General features: G+C 32.5%; 3 protein-coding genes across 3 annotated transcripts in view; 2 read left to right on the top strand and 1 right to left on the bottom strand.

The window, feature by feature from the left end:
• Nucleotides 1–40: 40 nt before the first annotated feature.
• LOC119835036 lies at nt 41–2,159 on the bottom strand. Its single transcript, XM_038359632.1, has one exon. The coding sequence runs from the start codon at nt 2,024–2,026 to the stop codon at nt 41–43; it is 1,986 nt and encodes a 661-aa protein (XP_038215560.1). The 5' UTR covers nt 2,027–2,159.
• A 547-nt stretch (nt 2,160–2,706) lies between these two features.
• Nucleotides 2,707–14,452, top strand: LOC119834428 (probable ATP-dependent RNA helicase kurz). The gene is made up of 19 exons (XM_038358789.1): nt 2,707–2,922; nt 3,498–3,680; nt 3,975–4,167; nt 4,345–4,830; nt 5,045–5,260; nt 5,611–5,852; nt 6,012–6,158; nt 6,385–6,534; nt 6,728–6,893; nt 7,870–8,089; nt 8,320–8,548; nt 9,363–9,488; nt 10,012–10,152; nt 10,665–10,820; nt 11,405–11,600; nt 11,953–12,177; nt 12,420–12,558; nt 13,560–13,762; nt 14,328–14,452. Exons 1-19 carry the CDS (start codon nt 2,848–2,850, stop codon nt 14,402–14,404), a joined length of 3,570 nt encoding a protein of 1,189 aa, XP_038214717.1. The 5' UTR covers nt 2,707–2,847; the 3' UTR covers nt 14,405–14,452.
• Nucleotides 14,453–16,036: 1,584 nt separating this feature from the next.
• LOC119835080 (apyrase-like) overlaps nt 16,037–24,701 on the top strand; it is a 15,865-nt gene continuing 7,200 nt past the window's right edge. The window contains 5 exon segments of the mRNA XM_038359698.1: nt 16,037–16,234; nt 18,607–18,829; nt 19,612–19,809; nt 22,410–22,540; nt 24,667–24,701. The exon segment at nt 24,667–24,701 is cut by the window's right edge and continues 9 nt beyond it. Coding sequence (XP_038215626.1) covers nt 16,116–16,234; nt 18,607–18,829; nt 19,612–19,809; nt 22,410–22,540; nt 24,667–24,701 — 706 coding nt within the window. The 5' untranslated portion in view covers nt 16,037–16,115.

Genomic DNA, 24,701 nt, shown 5'->3' with positions numbered 1-24,701 from the left:
ATAAATATAATAACATTTAAAAAACAACGTATTTCGAGGATTAATAAATTAAATGAAAACAATCCATATAGGCATCACAAAATACACATTTAGGCTCAAATTGATATAGGTCTATCCGTGCAGTTACATTACATCGCATACACACTAGATATTCCATTTCAACTATCGGTGTTAATGTTAATACACAAAACATATTAGTATGTTTACTTTTACAGGTGAACCCTTCTATAACATCATCACAGAATTGACATATATATTTATTAGTATTGAGCTTAGATTTCTCATTGTGTATATCTATTTGTTGAAAATCTACATTGGGAACACAATTAGTCAGTGAACATTTATATTTTTTACTGTAATGTTCAAGAAAATTTCTACAGCCGAATAAACTTTCAGATTCTAAAGTACTAAGTTCACAATCATTATTCAACATTTCATATATTTTATAAATACGACTAGAAGCATATGCAGCTAATATTTTATCCTGAACCACAGCAACTGATGTTTCTGGCAAAATTCCTTTTGACAGGTTCTTTAATATGCCTTCCAGACTGTTGTACATCTGGAGCAGAACTAAATAGACTTTCATTTTGTAAATATCTGTATCCGCTTCTTTGTAGAAGGATGCATAATCAATTGATGGCAATTTCTTGGTTTTCATACATTTATATCTTATTAGCTCTATACAATCCCACATTGGAGCTAATTCATTTGATGGGTTTTTAAATATTAAACTGTCTATTTCCTTCTCTCCTTCAAAATGTAATGATACAACATATAGTTTTAATTGTTCCTTTCTAAACTTTATACTTCTGTCAATTAGGGCTATATTACATATAGCATCATTTTCAGTAAAGCACAGGCCATACAATTCATGGTTTAGATAGGAATCTTTCAGGTGAATCTGTTCAAAACTCAAATCTAATGTATCACCATTGCATATAATATTTGCTGTGTATATATTTGTATTTATTGTTGCCACAAACAACCCCTCGTTTGCTTTCGTTATAGTTGTAATTTGTTCATCATTAATAATTTTGACAACTTCTGATATCAAATTAAATTTCTCATCATACATTTGTGCAATAAAATGTCTGTGCTTATCAAATATTAGAATTATCTTATTGTCCTTTAGTATATATGTAATATACTTAGGTATGGATCGATCCTTATACTTCCATATACACATGGTTGATATTTCCTGTATTTTTTCTTCTTGTATTTGACAAACATTTGCAGTAATTTCTCCTAGCATATTTGAATATATAAACAAAAACTTATCATTTCCAAAGGGTATCCATTCCATGGACATAATGTCCACATCACTTGTTTGTATTTTACCTACATTTTTAACACTTAAATCTGAATCATGAAATAGGAGGCACCAAAAATATATGCACCCACTTTTCTGAGCAGTAGCAAGGAAACATGATTTGTCCTTATTAATTAGAGGACACCAACAAAATGTAGTGATGCTAATGGAGTAAACAATTCCTTTTAATTTGTTAAAGCTCATGTGTTTATTTACTGTAGCTGGTATGAGTGCCTCTGAAACTAGATATTGCTTGATGATTGATGAAAAATCAAAGAGGTCCGTCCACACTTTTCGTTGCTTTCCAAAAAAATTTAAGTTACCAACACTATTCAATGTGGCTAGTACACTTTGATTATTAAAAATCACATTAGATGGTGACCATTTAAATGACATGATATTTGTTAATTCCCTGTTTAAATGATCACTGTAAGGCCATAAGTATGGGTTTGTTATCATTTCCACGAGCTCAATGTTTTTTAATCCATCTTTTGAACAGTTCGCCAGGTACTCCACACAAGCACTGTTTTTTGGACTAGGTATTGATGATTCAACTAAATTAATTTTCTTGTCCAAGCACTGCAAGTTGTGGGACAATTCCAGAATATGTAGATGTTTATCTCCACGTAATGTTATTGCGGAATTGTGATAATTCAAAATTGTTTCTTCATGTTTACTGATATTAATGCATCTGCGAGATATTTCGTTCAGCATATTTATAGCTGATAACAGTTAGAAAGTTTTCTATTAATTAGCAATATATTGTATTATGGCAAAGTAAAAACTGCTTCATAAATCCTATTTTTTCTCCTCTTACTACTTAGTTTTCTCACGTCGCTTTGTTATGACAATTGACATCAATTTGTTTAGGTTATGTTATTTTCCACATATTATAGTACAAGCGGCACAACTAACTTTTGTGAAAACACAAGCTTTCTATAAATTCCGTCATCCTCACGGCATGAGTAAATCATTTGAAAGCGAGCTGCCAGGTACATTATAATATTAATAGTATTGTAAATCTAATAAAATAAAAAGAACAAACATAGACTTAGGTATATTACTTTATTATATTTACAGCGACTATATGATCCACGGAATATAAAATATAAGTATAAATTCCTTTATATGATCCGTGTAAAGAAATAAAAGAAAACGAAATAAATAGACAAAAGATTGGTTATTGAAGAAAAAATTATCATTCTTATTTTCTTTAATAACTAATAATAAAAATATAATGGTGGCAAAAAGTTCCAAGCTGTAGACCTAAAACCAATATAAATTATCAATATTATATAGTCGTCTTGTTTTATAATTTTACGCACAGATTAAAAAAAATCCTAACGTAAAATGTAAAAGCTTTAATTGACACTGACATATGATTATAGAAAAAAACCACCATAAAATGTCATAACAATTGCACGTGTTTTCAAAATAGTTTTCGCTTCTGAATTAAGTACAGATTTAAGAATTTTAACGCAATTTTTATGTTTTTAAAACAGCCGAATATTTAGTTGTAATGTTTAAATTTCGCAATGGGTAAGAAAAGGTATAACGCTAAAGCACGTCAAGTTGTTAAAACCAATGTTGATAATTCTCAAACCAATGAGGTATGTATTATTTAGCTTACATTCTACTGATCAAGTTATCTTATGCATATTGGTAGATGTGTTAAATAAATTTCATTCAATAATTATTTGATTACTGTTATGTAGTCCAGTTGAATATGTGTTATGTTAATCAATAGATAATTATCTACTTTTGAGGCTTATATTATTTTGAGGCTTTATAAACATAAGAATTTTTAATGAAACAATTTTTGCAGGTTAAAATAAAGTGCATAAATTTGAAAAATGTCATATCAATTCATGATTTATCTTACAATAACTATTGATTTTGTTAAATATTGATTAAGAAATGTACCTTGCTATGTAGTGTAAAAAAAAATGTTGTTCAAGATAAGGTAAAATGCACAAACAACTATTGGAACTTTAAATTTGTGTCTCCTCAGCTTTGGGCCTATTATGAGTGCCTATAAGAATCAGTCCTGGATTTATTAATAAATACCAATAGAGGTGTTTATTATTATAATTTATATATTTCTTAACATAGACAAAAATACATGATGAGTTTTCTTCACATCAGTATAACATATTTTATCTTGATAGATTTCATAAAATTTCAGATCAAGTTAGAGTTTGCAACAAATAGCTATGGTGCTGAGGACCCCAGTAACTTATTGGCTCTGCCATCTAAAAAGAGAAAAACTAAAATTGTAGCAGAGAAGAAGGAAAAAACTAGGTTTTTGTCCAAGGCACAGAGGAAGCGATTGGAAAAAATAATAGACAAAAAGAAAAAAAAAGAAAATGTATGTATTTTTAGAATGTTTTTGAAATATTATAATAAAGAAAAAAATAACAACAATAAGGAAAACAATAAATATGTTGGGCTTTTCTATGCTGTGCTTCTACTCCTTGTTATATAAAAATTACCCCTTTTCCGGTTTGATAAATTATCTCTCTCATCTTCAAGATAATGCTCATATTTGGTTATGTTCTTGAAAAGGGAACAAATATTATAGTTTTCATATGTATTAATGAAATGTAAAACCTTTAACAATTAATTATTTAAAGTTAATTTCACACATATGTATGCATTTTAGAGGGCATCATTATTAGAATCTCTGACTCAAGTGCAAGCTTCTAAAGAAGAAGTTGACCAACTTACTACAATATCTGCTTTCCAAACCCTTGGTCTAAGAAAACTTAATGAATATGATGTAGAAACTGCAAATTTGAAAGTTAAGAGACAAGATGAAGAGCAAGAAGAACCCAAAAAATTTAGTAGTATAGCAGGTAATAAATTTGAATATTTTGGGTAAAAAAATAATGTAATTTTTTTAATAGAATTGAAGACTCTTAAAGAGAAATCAATACAGTAAGGATAACTGGTATATATGTGTGAATACAATAATACCTGCAATATTCAGAAGCTGTAAAAAGTATGAATTGTAAACAAATTGATTTTTTCAGGAGCAAAGAAACGTTTACGTCTTCTCAGAATGGAAAATGCCAATAAAGTAAAAAAAACAAAGTATGACCCAAATGTTGTTGGATTAGAAGATTCTTCCGGAGAAATTACATCAGAATCTGATGAGGATGCTATTGAAAATGGAGACCATGAATGTATCTTAGAAGAAAGCAATACAAAAATAATTTCCGATCCAGTAGAAATTAAAGAAGAACAAAACAGCATTGTTATAAATGATGATGTTAAGAGTCTTAATATAGATGAAGCAGAAAAAGACACAAAAAATAAAAATAAAAAGAACAATAAATCTAATAAAAAGCTTAAGGAAGTAAAAAAACCACTGCTGTCTCATGAAACTATACACATCAATGTTAAGAGAGACCCTAAAGTGCAGGTAGCAAGGTTGAAATTGCCTATTTTGGGTGAGGAGCAAAAAATAATGGAGCTCATTAATGAAAATGAGTTTCTCATTGTTGCTGGAGAAACAGGTGATTTTTTTTTATTAGTAGTAATTCCTAAGTGAAAAATAGGTAAATAATGTATATTTGAAAAAAAAACCTAATAAGTAGTGTCTCTGCAGTTATTTTGCTGGAATTCACGGCTTGACAGTATGATGAAAGCTTTTGGGCTTTCATCATACTGTCAAGCCTTACTTATTGAAATTTTTGACAAATACATTCTATTTATGTTATCTCTTTGTAGGTAGCGGTAAAACAACACAAATACCTCAGTTTCTGTATGAAGCTGGTTATGCGGAAAAACAAATGATTGCTGTGACTGAGCCAAGGAGAGTCGCCACTGTAGCCATGTCTTCGAGAGTCGCTCATGAATTGGGCTTGAGTAACAAAGAGGTCTCTTACTTGATGCGGTTTGAAGGAAATGTTACAAGGGATACAAAGATTAAATTTATGACTGATGGTAAGTGGTTAATAATTCCTTTTTAAAGAGTAAGAGATATTTCAGTCACAGTCAATTAAGTATTAAGTTGCGCAAAGAAAATAAAACAATTTGTTTTGTCATACTTGTTTACGGGATGTAATTTTACACTTTTCTGTATAGACCCCTAGACATCTTCATGTATTTTTAGGATAAGATTTTATCATTACAGTAAAAGCTCTTTGTGTCAATATGAAAATAAACTACTATAAAATTAAATTTTTTTGAAGTATCTTAATTTTTTTGTGTCATGAATATCATATTATGAATTTATACTTTTGGCACTGCTACATACAAACGTATTAATTTTCTTTCATCATATCAAATTACAGGTGTTCTCTTAAAAGAAATACAGTCAGATTTCCTCCTCAGCAAGTATTCAGTAGTAATCATAGATGAAGCTCATGAAAGAAGTGTATATACCGATATTCTACTTGGCTTATTGTCTAGAATAGTTCCATTACGGAGGAAACGAGGTAGCCCTTTGAGGCTTATCATTATGTCAGCTACGTTGAGAGTGGAAGATTTCACGGAAAACACTAGATTGTTTAAGGAACCGCCGCCTTTGATTACGGTAAGCACATTTAGATGTGATATATTTCTTAGAAATCTCTCTTTGGAAAATATATTGTATTCCCAAAGACTAATTTAATTAATTAACTAATTTAATTTCGATATTTTGAAAAAAAAAATAATAATAATAATTTGCTTAATTGTCTGTTCTTTTTTTAAGATTGATTCAAGACAGTTTCCTGTTACAATACATTTCAATAAGAATACATACAGTGATTATTTGAAAGAAGCTTATAAAAAGGCGGTAAAAATACACACAAGATTGCCGGAAGGTGGCATACTTATATTTGTAACCGGTCAACAAGAAGTAAGTTATTGTATGATAATTATTTACGAATATGCGTTATTTACGAATAATTTTATCGAGTTTTAAAAATAACTTGATATGTTTATGATATCATTAATTTCATGTGCTTAGTATAGAAATATATTAATTTCATTCAAGATTGGTAATGTTCCTAGCAGTTACAAAGCACATTTATTGTTGAAAAGAAAAATATGAACAAATTGCTGTAATTTAAATAATTTTTTAGGTCAATTACCTCGTGCGCAAATTGAAAGCGTCGTTTCCATATCGAAAAGACATCGATTATTCGAAAATAATCGCAAAAAAAAAATCCACTGCAGAAGTCAATACAGCACTCGATTCTGAACCAGAAGACATTGAATCTGATGATGATGAGGTAAATCCCAATTAAATATTATAAATATGAATGAAATTCTGTAATTTCTCTTGTAATTTCTTCACGCCTAAACCTTTTTCAAATTATCAAATTGTAAAGGCGATATATTTTTTCTTTATAAACACATAGATATAACATATATTTAAATTTTTGTTTAAAATATTTTCTTATAACTATTGCCCTAACAAATTAGGTAGAAAAAGAAATGAAGCGTGCTAGGAAAGCAAGAAAGAAGGCTAAAAATAAATTAAAAACGTTACCCAAGATCAATTTGGACGATTACGACATACCTGAAGATGATGGGCAGGCTGATTTAGTGGGAAATGATGATGATAGCGAAGGACATTTGAGTGATTCAGGTATTTATTTAACCATACTACTAAGGAACATTAATTATACATACAATAAAATATTAACCAGACCATATATATGTGTACAACCAAAATTTTTAATAATTTTTTTTTTATTTAACCAACTTCAAAACCATTCAAAAGCGAAAAAAAAAAATGTATTATATTTACTATAATCGTTACTTACTCATCTATTTGAAGTTGGTGCCATTGCATATTAAGTCTAAAAAATTCTGCTTTGAAAATTCACGAAGTACAACCGCGGCTAAGAAAGCTAATCTATACTAATACTAGCTGCGCCCCGCGGTTTCACCCGCGTAAGTCCGTATCCCGTAGGAATATCGGGATAAAAAATAGATGTTGGCCGATTCTCAGACCTACCCAATATGCTTACCAAATTTCAGAGGAATCGGTCAAGCCGTTTCGGAGGAGTTTGGCAACGAAAACTCTGACACGAGAATTTTATATATATACTAATATTATAAAGCTGAAGAGTTTGTTTGTTTGTTGGAACGCACTAATATCAGGAACTACTGGTTCGATTTGAACAATTCTTTTAGTGTTAGATAGCCCATTTATTGAGGAAGGGTATAGGCTATATATGTACCACAGGCGAAGCCGGGGTGAACCGCTAGTTATAAATATATCTAAAATAAATTAAAAAGGCGCATAATTTTTCAGCAGGTATCCAAGCTTTTCATTGAATGTTATTTTTTTATTTCCGAGTAAAATATTATTAGTTCATTAGCATGCTGCATTTAATTAAGTATTAAAAATAGAATATGATTATATTGTTTTTTCAACCGACATCAAAAAAGGAGGCGGTTATCAATTTGACTGAATTTGTTTTTCGTTCTGTTATCTCAGAATTTTTGACTGGGTGAACAGATTTTGGTGATTATTGTTATTGATTAGCCTAGTTTTAGTTTGTTATTTTGATAGAAAAAACATACTGTTTTTACCTTCTTATTTATTCTACATTCAGATTTCGAAGACGACAGTCTAACACCAGAAATAAAATCTTGCCGGCAGCCTCTGTGGGTCCTGCCTTTATTCTCTATGCTTAGTTCATCGAAACAGGCGCGAGTCTTTGAAACTCCCCCTGTTGGAGCGAGACTGTGTGTAGTTAGTACTGACGTTGCGGAAACATCATTGACGATTCCAGCCATTAAGTATGTTGTTGACACTGGAAAGAAGAAGATGAAGTGAGTATATTTATAATAATCAAATTACATTTATGAATATCATAGCCAGGCTCAAAATTGTCAAAATCAAACAGTGGATGACCTAAAAGGCTGTAACGAAGACTGCCCCATGTGAACCTACCTAAGGTTCACATGGGGAGGATAAACGTACCACGTGTGAATCCGACTAGTTGTATGTAACATATAAAATACATACATATACAATAGGTACAATATTGAACATATTTCAGAGTGTACGACCACCGCACGGGCGCGAGCGCGTGGCGCGTGGTGTGGACGTCGCAGGCGAGCGCGGCGCAGCGGGCGGGGCGCGCGGGCCGCACGGGCGCCGGCCACGCCTACCGCCTCTACAGCAGCGCGGTGTTCCAGCACGACTGCGCGCCGCACCACGCGCCCGACCTCTGCCGCCGCCCCGTCGACGAGCTGCTCCTGCAGATGAGGTGCATGGGCATAGACAAGGTGAGTCTCTTCACGCGCCGTCGACGGGCTGCCGCTGCGGGTGTGGTGTATGGGTATAGACAAGGTGAGTCACGTCACGCGCCGTCGACGGGCTGCTTTTACAGGTGAGGTGCATGGCCATAGACAAGGTGAGTGAGGTTACGCGCCATCGACGGGCGGTTGTGGTGTATTGGTATAGACAAGTTGAGTGACGTCATGCGCCGTGGACGAGCTGCTGCTGGAGTGAGGTGTATGGGCATAGACAAGGTGAGTGACGTCACGCGCCGTCGACGGCCTGCTGTTGCAGGTGAGGTGCATGGGCATAAAAAAGGTGAGTAACGTCACGTGCCGCACCCTCGCTAACGTAATTCCTTATTGTAGTGGGCGAAACTTTATTGAACTAAGAATAATTCATTCACACTATTATGTTATTAACAGGAAACTCTTGTATTTTTGTATGTTTGTAAGACACAAAAACCACTGGAACGATTTAAAAAATTAATGTTATTTTTCTTTAACCATTAGTAAGCTGCAACTTTGCTATACTACTACTTATATTGTGGTTGTGGAAATAATAAATGTATAATTAGTAAATGTGATCTATATTCCCTTTGGTAGTATGTCAAAGGGCTTTAATTATCTATGAGTGACTGATTTTGTACACTTAAATGTCGAATATATAATATCCATCATTTTTATATGCATTATCTCTTAATAAGTTGTTTTTTTTAAACATTGAGACAATAACTATGAATTATGTTTTATTTAGGGTTGATCTAACTAAACCTATATTCAGCACTTGAATTTGTCTAAATATTATTGTCACATGGTCTAGGTGGTGAATTTCCCATTTCCAACTGCACCAGACAGAATGCAACTGCGATTGGCGGAGAAACGTCTAGAAATTTTAGGCATTCTAGAAAAATATGAAACAAATAATAAAGGTCGAGGAGGCGAGGACGTAAGTCACGTTTTAAATTTTAATTAAATGGAAAAAAAATTATTGTTGTTTACTTTAAGGTCTTTGGTCAACTCAGATGATTCTAGATAACTTAATAATAAAAATTTCAGAAAATAAATCCATGTGGAAATTAAAATTAACTAGCTTTCTGCTTGTGACATTGCCTGTATAAAAGCAAAAGCTATCCTATTCTCGGGTCTCAAACTATATATCTTTACCAAATTTCATTTAAATCAGTACTGTCGTTTAGGCGTGGAGTTTTCTATGTAGACAGAATTTCTTTCGCAGTTAACACTAGTAGGGATTTTATAAAACTCTTTTATCAAATTTATAATACTTTTTATTGACATTCTAGCTACGCCCTGCGGTTTCACCCGCGTAAGTCCGTACTTAGTAGTAGAGTAGTCCAGTTGTCCACCTGTCTACGTGTTGCGTGAAAGAGCAACAAACACACATACATCCTTACAAACGTTCGCATTTATAATATAAGTAGGATGTGATACAACTCGTTTTTTATATTTAGGTGCTAAAAGTGACGGCACTTGGTAAAGCGGTGTCAGCATTTCCGCTTTTACCGCGCTATGGTAAAATGTTAGCGCTCAGCCATCAGCAGAACCTGCTGCCATATAGTATTGCGTTAGTAGCTGCACTCACTGTGCCTGAGGTAATGATTACATTTTTTTATTTAATATTTATTTTTAGTATTTATCCAGACGGGTTGTTACAAAGTCTTAAAGAAATGCTAATTCCAGTGTGGGAATGAGATGGCGCTAAACAACCTATAATCTATATAGCTGTCTTTTTTCCACACTGAAGTTGTTACCGCTTCAAGAGGTCATGGTAACCTGATTTGCGTTTAGATTTTGTAATTCATCAACTTTACGAAATTGTAAAGAATTTTTTGTCATTTTATGTTTTTAAATACGATAATTAAGTTTATTTATTAGTTACTATATCATACATAGTACATCCAGCTAATTAGTGCATGTCGAGAAATTGTATTAAAATTCATATTTTACGCTAAATAATAATTACAATCTATAGATTTTTATTTTTGATGCAGTGTATAAAGAAACTAGAAAATGTAAATAAAATCTAACAGTTACTCTTTTTTTTAGAGTAACTAACCCCTTTTTTGTATAAAATTGCAAAATTAAAACAACAACTTTTTTGTAGATTATGAGTGGAAAGCCAGATTGTTGGCCAGCGACTGGCAATAGCCTTTTATTGGGCGATCCGGGAGTGTTACTAAGGGCAGTGGGAGCTGCTGAGTATGCTCATACAAAGGGAGAAGAGGAGCTGTTTTGTGCCAAGTATGGACTAAGAGAAAAGGTAAATAAAAACGAAAAACGACTTTAGTTTTCTTCATGTAAAGAACGAAATGCCTCGTCTACACCAATATGTATGTTTGTAACGTTTTCACGCAGTTACGGTTGGACTGATTTCAAAGATTCTTTCATCGATAGAAAGCTGCAATTTCGCTGAGTGACTTTTTCTTAGGCTATAAATGTATCACGTGTAAAGCCGGGCGAACAGCTAGTTTGAAATATTTATAAAAATCTAAGTTTATAAATAGCGCCTAAAAATATAAATAATTAGCTTATTTAACTGTGACAGAAATACTACGAAGACTTTTAAAGCGACTTGTTAGTATTTCGTCTCTTTAATGCTTAATAGAAACGAAATATATATAAGTAAAGAGATAGTATTGCACCTTTTTTATCGTGAGAAAATATTTTTCTTAATTGTATAAACTTTAAGCAACAACCTAACATAATATTATATTTCACACTGATTTAATCGTATTTTTATTAAATTAAACCAATACTGTAGCATGTTTATATGTAAAGATTGTTTACGATTACCTATAGTAATATTATTTATACAACTAACTTAAAAAACATTAATAATTATAGGCGCTCAAGGAGATACGCAAAATACGAAAGCAGCTGACCTCCGAGATAAACCTCAGTGTGTCCGGGGTGAATGTGACCGTGGACCCTCAGATGGGGCCGCCTGATGAGAACCAAGCGAGACTACTGCGGCAGCTGCTGCTGAGTGGTCTCGGGGACCAGGTCGGCAGGAAGATCGCTATGCACGAGGTTAAGGAGGGTGAGGATTATATACGGAAATGTTTCTTAGGGTAGTGATATACTATTGGTCTAAGGGAAGAAAAAAGTGAACACGCTTTAATTAGCCTCATCTGTATGTTTGTATTTTACCGACAGTAAAGTGTACCATAGAGGCCAAAGCTGTGGTATAGTAGGTTTTATTATAAAGTTAGCAGGCATTTATTCTAACAGCGTCTCATGATTTTAATCCCTTATGTTCTATTGGTTTTTTTTTTATGTCTAATATATTATTTAACCTTCCAGTTAATTAGTTTAAGAATAGACTTTCTACACTTTGTATAAGTTTACTATATTTATTTTATTCCCTTTATATTGTCCCCCCCACCCCACAGGTGAGGACAAACGCAAGTACAAATACGCGTACCACTGCGGCGATCTAGAGGAGCCGGTGCATCTCCACTCCGAGTCGATACTGCGGAAGACCATACCCGAGTGGGTGGTGTACCAGGAGCTGTATGAGACCGGCGGCGATGAGAGGAGGAAGATGGTGATGAGGAACGTGGCGGCGATCGAGCCGGAGTGGCTGCCGGTGTATGTGCCGCAGCTGTGTAATCTTGGTAGGTTGTGTTTTGGTAAAATTGAATCTATACTATGGTATTGTAAAGCTGAAGAATGTGATTTTTTGTTAATCGTCTCATTAATAAAGCATTTCGCTTTTTCTAATTTTTAGTTATAAAACTGAAAGTTAGAAATATGGAATGTGAATGAACATTTTTATTCAGTTGTTTGACGTTTCACATTATATACAATATCATGTCAATGAGGGAATAATTGATTTTATAGTTGTATTTATGTTTAGAATCACTATCGGACCCAGAGCCAAGATATGATGAGAAGAGTGGTCGAGTGAAGTGTCATTACAAGGGAACATTCGGAAAGGCCGGTTGGGAATTGCCTATTGTGGAAATCGATTTTCCCGATAAAATTGAACGATATAGGTAATTATATTTCATGATAGTAATAAAAACATCATCATCGTCATCATCATCAGCCCATATAGGTTCCCACTGCTGGAACACAGGCCTCCTATGAGGGTTCAGGCCATAATCCACCACGCTGGCCAAGTGCGGGTTGGCAGATGTCACATTTCGTCGAACTTTTGATTCTTGGACATGCCGGTTTCCTCACGATGTTTTCACCGTGAGCAGTGGTGATAATATCTACATGCGCAGATAAATTGAAAAATCAATTTATTTCCTGCACGCTCGCCCGGTCTCGAACCCCGACTTATCGATTTTGTCCGTCGAGTCCGAGGTTCTCACCACTGAGCCACCACTGCTGCCAATAAAAACATGCGACGACGATAATAAGAAAAGTTGACTGTAACCGATGTTACCAATTTGATTGTGTTTTATTTATTTTTTATAATTATCATGATGTGATGATCGTTATGTAAGTCTATTATATATGTCACCGTAAGATTGTAAACTATCGATAGATTGTGAACCGTATCATTATGATTGCAATTTAACGCATCATTTTTCGCTTGATTGTAATCTATCGATGGGAAGCGATCAAATTGTGAACCAGCGTAGGACGGAATGCATTCCGTCCACTCGCGCTCTGATTGATTGAACGGTATGTGCCCCCGCCACCCCGACCACACGCCATATTTGTTTGTTATTTCCTTAGTTGTTGAATGTAAACAACTATGTTTTCGTGATTTCGTGATAGATTGTAATCTAACGTTCTTTACAATCTAACGGTGACATATACATTTGACAGTTAGTAGTTTTCTTAAATTAAATTCTCGAAAGGACATTTGCGTATTATATTCGATTAAAGGACAATGATTTTTGTTTCATTATGAATCACTGTGTAAGGGTGTGAAAATAAATATTTTGTTTATTTAGATTTCTCAAAATTATGTTTAAAATATTTTTTATGCATTAAAATACTGTTGATTAAATACAGTTAAATAAACAATAACCTATTGCAGATGGTTCGCCAGATTCCTTCTAGAAGGTTCCGTGTTTCCAAAATTAATGAAATATGCGACATCACTGTTATCGCCGCCTTCTACCATGATAAAGAGTTGGGCGAAATTGCAGCCTAGAACCGAGATTCTGTTAAAAGCGCTAATTGCTAGACGTTGTGGCACAAGGACTGAGTTACAGAGGGCCTGGGAGGAGGATTCAAGCTGTGAGTAAATTACATTAGAACATTTATTAAAAGAAATAAAGTTTTATTTATTGTTGTTTATTTATTTTATATAATTATGTATATATTTTTTATTATAAAAAGAAAGAAAAGTTATAGTGAAAAGTTTATGCAAAACACTATAAGACAACAAACTGGCAGTTTATAAAATTGATAATATTGGGGTGATAACTGATATATCATTAAAACTTCCATCAACAATACCAACTAGATAATGGGTCGTCAAGAATGAATCTGAATCTCGTCTCGTCGACTAGAAAAAAAAAAGTATTAACTTTTGATTTCTAGTAAAGCAAACAAATATTTAAAAGAGTTTTAAGTTCAACCTGATTACAACCATGACACCTAGTAATAAAGTGACAAATCGTAAAAATGTTGTATAATTTTTGATCATTCGTCTGAAAATTGGGTTTCAATTCTAAGCAACGTAAGAGCTCACTTTTCAATTGAGCTCTTATTTCCCGAGATGATTTTTTCTGTGTGTGTGTGTGTGTTGTCTAGGTGGTATTTATTGTAGCATAAATATTAAGATTCTTTGTATTTTCAGATTTACAAGAGGAATATTTGAAATGGTTGCCAGAGTCAGCTCATAATGAAGTAACCTTATATTGGCCTCCACTGTAAAAGTATTTATTGTATATAATATTTTTGTAAATAAAACATATTGTTTTATTATTTTTTTTATTCTTTCTACTACCAAGTAGCTATTAACTTAATAACTTAAGGTAATTTCTTAATTGATATATTTTTTTACTATTGTCACATAACAACATTATTTTTATTAAGAATTTAATTTCTTAAACTATCTGCTTTTGATTCCCCTTTTTATTGACATGTTAGAAGTCAAAAATCGCTGTATTGTCTCTTATGTAGTTTCTCTTCTATTTAGTCCCTCCAAATATTTAACAATGTGTCTAAATCTATACTTCTATACTAATAATATAAAGCTGAAGAGTTAGTTTTTCTGTTTGAACGCGCAAATCCCCAAAACTACTGGCCTTTTTTAAAAAATTCTTTTATTGTGAATATGTATGTGATCTCTGAGTGCTAGGCTATAAATTAATATGTACCGCGATCGAAGCCGGGGCAAACCGCTAGATTATGAATGTTATCACACAGTCATATTTACCTTGTTTTATTTGAACAGCCTTAATGTAAATTGCTTAATTATTAGCTTTATCAGTCATTAAAACTAATGGTGTTAAGATTACACTATGACAATTTATGTCTAATAACAAAATATATTTGCTCATTGTTTCAAAACAATTTATATAATAATACTATACTAGTTCTCTGCCTACGGCTTTGTTTAATTTTGCCTGCAAGTTTTGTTTTCGGAATAAAAAGTCGTCTGTCGAACTGCACGATCCTAATCAAAATCGGTGCGGCTGTTTTCAATGTTCACATTCGAAGGTATGCCTTCACGTTGAAAATGATACTTTTTGTGGTTATAGATCCTAATAGTAAGTAGGAATAGATTAAAGAAGCTATCGTACCGGCATTCATTTTATCAGAAAAACTATTATAAGAAATGATAAATTGATAAAATATCTCACGCATGAATTTACTGTTATGTCATTATATTTACGTATAAAGTTATTTCAGACGATATATTATTGACCGTAGCGATATCTTTTCCGAGTGGGATAAGGTAAGGCGTAAGAGAGACGACATTTTAGTGAGCCTTTTAAATAGAGAAATTTATTCAAACTCAAATGATTCATTCCACAAAACTTCCTGTAGATTCGCTTTTGGATCTTCAAAATTCATAAATTAATATTACCACGCAAGTTAAATGTAGAGTTCAGAAATGAAGAATCTACAGGTTATATCTAGTAACAAATGTATACAATTAACATAAACATATTTATTCAGTAATTACTATTGCTTTTCCCGTTACTCGTGTGAAAATTAAATTTTGTGTATGCCACCTCTATTTTTTAGAGTCATTATTTTTAGATTTTACTATGAAAATTTTAAATATTGAGTTACCTAAAACAGAGTATCATTGAAACTATTAATCAATCTACTGAGTCCTACCAATCCAAGGCATTTTCATTTTGTAAGTCCCCACCGGGAGTCGAACCCATAACCCCACTGTACCAAGGAGGCGATCATTAACTAAGAGTGTATGAACTAAATTGACTCAGTTGCTGACATCATTATAAGTAACCGTGACGCTACACGTACGCCTATTGTTCTGAAGACCCTCTTATAATTTTTTCGTGTACAATAGATAACTCGGATCATACAATTTGATTGTTGGCGTTTAACGTCAAATTGACAGTGTCTGTGAATGCGCCGCTCTGTGAACATGTCATAGTGTATCGTGAAAATGAACGTTTTAAATTGTTTTATTTTCATTTTATCGCTTAATTATTGCTATGGATTTGCGCTGCCCTTCGAGGGGTTGTATGAACTGAAGATAATTCATTACAATGACTTCCACGCAAGGTAAGTGAACCGTAGTTTTAATGACTCGTAAAATAACCCCTGAAATAGGTATAGTTCAATAATAATCAATATCAATTAATAGGTGGTATTGTTTTATCTTTTATTTACGTAAATACATTATTTTTGTTTTATTTTTTAAACTGAAAGCAGGTTGCCAGGTAGCTAGTAAATTTGAAAGAAACGAAATATTTTGTATTATTTATAGAGATTATTATTTAATATTTGTACGTCGAGGATAATATATCTGTGCAATTTTATATGTATGTTTATTGATGTTTTGTTGCTGTGGTTAAATTAGAAATAGAATTAGCTTAAAACAAACAGCGGTATAATCGCGAAATAGCGTAATTTTTAAAAATTAGACCAAACATAATATTTGTTTTAAATATTATTGCGACTTGAATGCAGCTTCCGAATGTTGAGGTGAATAAACTTCCTTATATAATTTAGACAGTTTAGGTAAATGAGAGACGATCAAGTGTTATTCTTGAAATTGATGCATTTGATTGAAGTAGCTATGTTCTTTATTTAACATATTTAATGCCAAAGCTATTACCGTTAATATTGCAATTGCGGTGATATTTGATAGGTCAAGAACATTTGAAGTGAAGTGTCGTAGGTATTGGTCAGTGTTCCGTAAACAGTATTATTAACTGGCTTAAAAAAGAGATGTTCATATTGGTGGACATTATTTTACTTGAAAGTATTTATTGAAGTTTCTGGCTAATGGCTAAGATGCGAGAAGAGTTCTCTGCTCGATTCATACGAACTTGGATCGTTTTCAAGTTTCCCGCCAAAATTATTAAACCTTCATAGCTTTATTTAGTTAACGTACATAACCGCAAATGAACCTTCATAATATAATTTTCTTTGCGTAAATATCTTAAATTCTATAAGAATCTTTATGTTGAAAATTTTTCGTACCTACTTTAAATTTATTATCTCCCTATGCCAAATTTTAACAAACTTCATTTAGGCATTAGCATACAAATAAAACATTACACCAATAAGATATAATAAATATACCAAAATGTAAATCAGAGGAGTGACCTTGCAATATTGAATTTCCTTACGATTTCATTTCATTTATAGTTGCAAGTAAGTCGACTTTCGATAACATTGTTTATAAAAAGGAAATGACTCATTAATGCAATGAATAATGTTTCATTCTTAAATTCTGTATGACAGATAAAAATAATTAAAAAAAATCTCCGTACTGAAAATTTGTTTAAAAAGTATTTTTTATTAACATAAAATGAACCTTATTTCTTTTTTTGCTTTAGTTATAGGAAGTTATTTTGTTTATGTTACCCCGTATTCTATTAAGTAAATACTCTTTTGAAGATGAATGTCGTTAGTTTATACTATTATCCGTGACATCATTCTATTAGATATAGATTACTAGCAAACTCGGCGAACTCCGTTTCGCCACCAGATGGCTTCGTTTTTCCCGCTTTTCTGTTGAAATTTTTCCGGAATTTTCTTTGCTATAAACCTCACGACGCCCAAGACCTTTCCAACGAATGCAAAACCGTGGAAATCGGTTCGTGCGTTCTGGAGTTATAGCGTCAGGAAGGAAAACCCGACTTATTTTTATATAGTAGATTTAAGCATAAAATTAATACTTGGGCGTAGAAACGATAAGTCTGTGGTTCGATTAGTGGAGGAGATTAGTTAGAAAAAAAATTAAGAGCCGGCCAAGTCCATGGATTGTAAAGACAAAAAAAGTAAAAAAAAAACCGGCGGTTTATAGAAGGCTTTTGCGTAAATACAAAAAAAAAAAATCGACGAGTTATGTACATATAGGTACATATAATGTATCTACCCTGGTATGTCAACGGTTTTAACGGGTCGCCCGAATTTTATGTACGTACACATTTGTGTTCATTATTTCGCATATGGGGAAATAAAGTACCTTGAGACCTTTAAAAGACAATTTAAGAAAAAGCACACGATCTTAAAAAAAGATCTTGTAATTCTTTATTGATAAAATTTCACAAATACCTGATAAAACGGACCTTGGGACCTTAAAAAGACCTTATATTAAAAAGTGCACGAATAAAAAAAAAACTGTTATACTTGATGCTTGAATTACATTTTCCTATCCAATACAAAAAGCTACGGCTATCCTAAGTATGTCTTATCATAAAATTAACAACAAACTTATAAAAAAAGACATCAGCTTATAAAAGTTGATTTTGTTATATCACATAAAATATGATTTTTAAAATGATGTCATAAAAATTCATTGAATTCAAGGTAAACATCCATATTTTATAGGTTAGTTTACATTATTGATAATTGCTATAGCTGTGTGAGTAGGTGTACGATTACATATTTTATCGTTATTAATTTAAGAGACATCCACCTAGGTTCGAAGAAACGTCCGTCGAAACTCCAACGTGCCGTTTCAACAATGGATCCTGCCTCGGCGGGTTTCCCCGACTTTACAAGAACATAATTCATTTGAAACAGGAGAAGCCAGATGCACTAGTGTTAAACGCTGGTGACAGTTTCCAAGGCACGTACTGGTATACATTGCTCAAGTGGAAAATCGTTTTGGAATTCATGAATCTGCTGCCTCATGATGCTCATGTTAGTACACGTATATTTTTAAGTTATTTGATTTGCGTTTTGGTCTCTTCTGAAATAACTACGTGTGTACTAAATGTGCCAATAGTATTAAAACTTTAAATTAGATCACATGAAATTAAAGAATTTTATTTTTGCATTTTTATGGCAATTAAATGTTTATCTTTCAGTAAAATCGAGAGCTCCTTTTTATAATTACAATGAAATCAACGCATTTAGATAGGTCCTTTTGCTTTGAATCCTACTAGTATTATAAATACGAAAGTTTGTAAGTATGTGTGTGTGTTTGTTGCTCTTTCACGCAAAAACTACTGAACCGATTGGAATGAAATTTGGTACATAGACCGCTGGACAACTGAAATAACATATAGGCAACTTTTTATCCCGATATTCCTATGGTATACGGACTTACGCGCGTGAAACCGCGGAGTGCAGCTAGTATCATATAAGGTACGATTCGATTATACATTATCACCTATCAACTATGAAAGTCCATCAACACCTTTTTTATGCCATAGTCAGCAATAGAGCTAGTGGGTTGCCTGATGGGAAGCGCTACCACCGCCCATGAACATTAGGAGAGGCATAAGGTCAATTGCAGAGCTAACCTCTCTACAAATGGATTGCCGACTTTAAATTGGGAAGAGATTAGGAAAGGATTGATGAGAGGAATAAAGGAAAGGACAGGGAAGGGTAAAAAGGAAAAAAAGGGTCCCGCTCCCCCACTCACAGTATGAAACACAATAGCATGCAAAAAAAACTATCAATTATCAGCCACTTTTCAGGCAATAGGCAACCATGAGTTCGACGACGGTCCTGCAGGGCTGGCACCGTTTTTATCTGGGCTCAAGGCGCCTGTGGTAGCAGCGAACATGGACACAAGCAAGGAACCAAGCTTGCAAGGACTGTATCAGCCCTACATAGTTGTGGAACGGCATGGCAGGAGGATCGGTATCATTGGACTGATCACACCGACTACTAAGGTAGGTAATTTTTGTTGATCAGGATGTATCCCAATAGCTAGCTAGTATAGCTAAAGTTCTAGTCAAAATGCGCTATTGAAGGAACACGAGATCTGTTTTTAGAAATAGGGCAAAATTAAACAATTCCACTTGACCGCTAATATAGATAGGTATATCTTTATATATCAAATTCTCGTGTCACAATGTTAGTTACCGTACTCCTACGAAACGGTTGGACTGATTTTTATAAAATTTTTGTGGATTCCGGGTAGGTCTGAGAATCGGCCAACATCTATTTTTCATACCCCTAAATGATAAGAGTAAGGCAGAACAAAGGTTGCCGGGTCAGCTAGCTAAATTTATACATTTTTGTAACTTAATTGCATAATTTAAATTTTAATCAAATTTCGTATGTACATATTTAGTAGTATTTCGGAATCTGGTATATTTTTGAATCGTACCCTTGTGTTGATTTATAGATACATATATATAGGTCTATAATTTATTGTGCGTTAAAGTGTTTAAAAGAAGCCATGGTACCTATTCATTGATTGAGACGCTTGAGACATTAGATAACCAAATATTTACCTATTTAGCCTATGGCCTTCCTCAATAAATGGGCCTATAATAATCTAACACTGAAATAATTTTCCAAATTGGACTAGTAGTTCCTGAGATTATTGCGTTCAAACAAACAAACAAACTCCTCAGTTTTATAATATTAGTATGGATATGTAAATAGAGGTAAGTGCTAGACAGGTTATTGACTCAAATTAAAAATTAAAACGTTTTTGTTTTATAATCTGAGGTTAAAGATATCATTAATAATGAGATACGCTGATAATGTCACATAAAATAAGTATATTTTCTGCTGCGATTTTTATTTTGTTTATTGTATGTATAATTATTAGTATATAACTACCGATCAGAATAAATTCATTTGAAGAAATGACTCTAATTGCTACAACTGCTATTATATTATGGTTCAGAAAACAACAACACCATGTTTAGAAATTTTAAAGAATAGAAAAAAAAGGATTATTAGTCGGAATTACAACCCGCGTCAATAGATGGCGTTTCTCATATTATAAAGCTATAAATTTATTTAACAATCAACGCTGTAAGTAAAAATCACATCGTCGTATAAGTATTTAAAAAGCTGTAAATAGCCGGGATAAACATATAACCTGCTACTCGGTTAATGAAAAGAATACATTACGATATATCAATTCCTTGTTGAACTTTATCAGATATAACACTCGGGCCCTTGTGTTTTCTCATTGATCTCAATGATCTTCAGCTATAAATAAATTTGATAAGATCTAGGTAGGTACATGTAATTAATACATAACAATATCGTGCTTACATTATTTAGTATAATGCAACAATGAATAATAAATTATTATTTATTAATATACTAGCAAAAAGCGGTGCTTTAGGAAGGTTCGCGAAGATTTTCGTTTAAATGCACAAGTTTTTCTAAGTGAAAAAAGTAATATTTTTTTTATAATTGTTGACAGTTGATCACACAAAGAGATAAATTATATGTCTGTAAATGCCCAAAATTTAAGAGTTATAGCTTGTCTTTAAATTTCTATTTAATAAATTTATAAAACTAGCTGCGATGTTTTTCATTGCTCTTATCGTTTGGGGGTATGAAAAGTAGATGTTGGCCGATTCCTACCCAATATGCACATAATATATCATGAGAATCGATCCACCCATGTCGGAAGAGTATAGTAATAAACATTGTGATAGGAAATTTTTATATATATAGAGATTATTTCTCTACAAAACATCTCCACAATATTTAAATTAATTATTTTTTGTTTTTCGACTTATTTGTAGCATCTTATATGAAACGATAAAAATAGATTGTAAAAATCTTTTCCCATCTAAAAATAGAGGTCATCGTCGTATATATATTATTAATTAATCATTACATAATATAAAAAAGTCGCTTTCCGCCGTCTATGTGTTTGTACGCGTAGATCTTTAAAATTATGAAACTGATTTTGATGTTTTTTTTTAATAGACAGTGATTCAAGAGGAAGGTTTATATGTATAATAACAACGAAAAAAGAGGTGCGGGGAAAGGGGATTTACTCCGAATTTAATGCGTGCGAAACCGCGGCCAAAAGATAGTAATAAAGAAAATATCATGCTTACAATTTTTATTTGAAAATATGTTGCATTGATATTAATTCATCATCATTGTAAATTAGTCACATATAAACTCTATGAATAATTTATTTTTAGCCTATCGTGCGTTTTGTATGCTTAATTTCTTATTGTTAATGTTTGTAGTAATATTTATATTCATATAAACATTTTGACTATGCTACAACTGTATATTTGCATTCAAAAACTCCTTTTGATTCGATTTAAACCCAATTTAAACAGAAAAATTTCAATGTAAAAAACACTTTTCACGAAACGGTGATAATAAAAAAATATGTGTTTATCATATTATCCTGATGAGGATCACCAGGATTTATTAAATAGAATTATGTTTTCATATTTATCTCAAGTATACTATACTGCGAGTGAGCGAATTTAGTAAATCTTGGCAAGTAAACGTGTATTTTTTATTTGTTTGAAATTATGTTTTTATATTTCAGATATTATCGTCAGCTGGCGAGGTGGAATTTACGGATCCCAAAGAGGCAACCTTACGTGAATCAAGGAAATTGAATGAAATGGGTGTGGATATAATCATTCTTCTATCACATTGTGGACTGGACGTTGATAAGTATGACCTTATAGATTTTTATTAAACTAGCTTTTGCCCTCAGCTTCGCAAGCGTTAATTCGTTGCAGTTTAATAGATGTTATTACACATATAAACCTTCCTCTTGAATCACTCTATATATTATAAAAACCCCCATCAAAATCCGTTGCGTAGTTTTAAAGATTTAAGCATACAAAGGGACATAGGGAGTGAAAGCGAATTTGTTTTATGCTATGTCACTACATAATCACTATTAGTAACACTAAATTATTGTAGTATCGCTATCGCTATCTTGAATAAATTGGTAAAATATGGCCACATAGTCTCACGTTTCTGTTGTTTAAACAATAATAGATTCTCGTTATTAATACAGTATTTTATACGCTGTGTTTTAAGTCAACTGTTAGCTTTTAGCTTCTTTAACTATTAGTACTTCTTTATCATACTTAGTTTATCGACGATTTTCAAACACATGGCTAGTTAGAGTGTAGGTTTTTATTTGCGTTAGTTTGAGTTGTAACGAGTCTGAGCATTCAGATTCAGAAATGAAGGAGACTTTTTAATATCCAAGATGAATATCTATTCAATCTCAAACATTTATTCATTCAACTAGACTTCTTATAGAAGCACTTTTGAATCGTCATATAACACAGATATAACATTTACAACCGGTTCGGAGGGCAGTTTCTACAGAGAAGAGCCGGCAAGAAACTCTGTAGTGGCTTTTCTACAAAGATATAAGTTTTACATTTTAATTCTACATAATATGTAACATGTACATAACGATGATACCAATGAACTGACCTGTGGTTCTTAAGCGACGACATTCCATGGATTGTCAAATTCCATATATTCATTAATGCTATTGTAGTAGGCTCTCTGAACTAATGCATTTTTAATATAGTTTTTGAATTTAGCACTACTAAACGATTTAATACTATGAGGAATTCTATTGTATAAGCGTATACCTTGTCCCATAAATGAATTTTTTACTTTACTAAGCCGAAAACAGTTCTATTTTATTTCTGTTCCTCGTGTCATAACTATCACCTACTTTTGTATGCAAGTCGATGTTATTGTGTAAAATGTTATTAAATATCTACTGTGACGGCACAGTAAGGATACCAGAACTCTTAAAGAGATCTCTTATTGAGTTCCGAGCACATAAATTATATGTAGAACCTTTTTTGCATATTGACTTTAATATATATCGCCGTTAGGTTTTTGTCAATAAATTACTGTTTTATCACGTGGATTATGATGCGATGTTAGTTTCAACATTACATTTATTCACTATAGTTTACACTATTTCGTTGTTATAACAGAAACAATACGAATATTAAGACCACAAAAGGCGTGAGATACTTTGAATTAGATTGAAGCAGGATGCAGTTGTTGTGCTTACAATGGGCTAATCTTACAATTGCGATGTTGAATGCTTCGAACGTCTGTATGGAAACTTGTTTTTTCCTTGTTTTCTTATTTCCTTGTTACGTATATATAACAATAATTTTTATAATCCTCATACTTGAATTATTAATTAATAGAACTACTGTATAATATATTTTTTTAAATACACTCAGCCTAGTAACGTGATGTAATCACAAATAAAAGAAAAACAAGCATATTATATTATTTAGCTAAGTTTTTTGTATTCACTCAGTATATAAGAAACAACACGTTCTAGTTTCTTATCTGAATCATTAAATACTATTTTAGTTTTCAAATTGTAACTAGGTCAATGCGTCATAATAAATATTAACAAATATAGGTTCAAATCTTGGAAAACGCAACAATAATCTAATATACTTGCAGTTTTAAATATCACGAAGTTATTTAAAGATTCATAAAGAGGCTTAAAATTATCAGGTACAAAATAAATAGTAATATAGTGGAGAAATTTTGAAAGAATAGAAAAATTTGATCACTAGGACCGATTCGAACCCGCGTTTTTTGCCAAACCGTAGCAGCGCCTAGCCTCTCGGCCACCCGTGATCCCGCCACAGTAATCGAATTTCTTCTACTCTTTCGGGATATAAAATTAAATAGTAATATAATTTTTGGAATAAACATATTTGCTTATTTTGACTCGTTATAGTATAGAATTTACTATGCTTTTTTTTGAAACGACAATGACATTTTTCTAGAGAAATAGCACGAGATTACGGTGAATACATAGATA

This window comes from Zerene cesonia, chromosome 2 (genome assembly GCF_012273895.1).
Source record: "Zerene cesonia ecotype Mississippi chromosome 2, Zerene_cesonia_1.1, whole genome shotgun sequence".
Taxonomy (NCBI): Eukaryota; Metazoa; Arthropoda; class Insecta; order Lepidoptera; family Pieridae; genus Zerene; species Zerene cesonia.
Note: the sequence above shows the minus strand (reverse complement) of the source record. Positions and strands in the feature narration are given on the sequence as shown.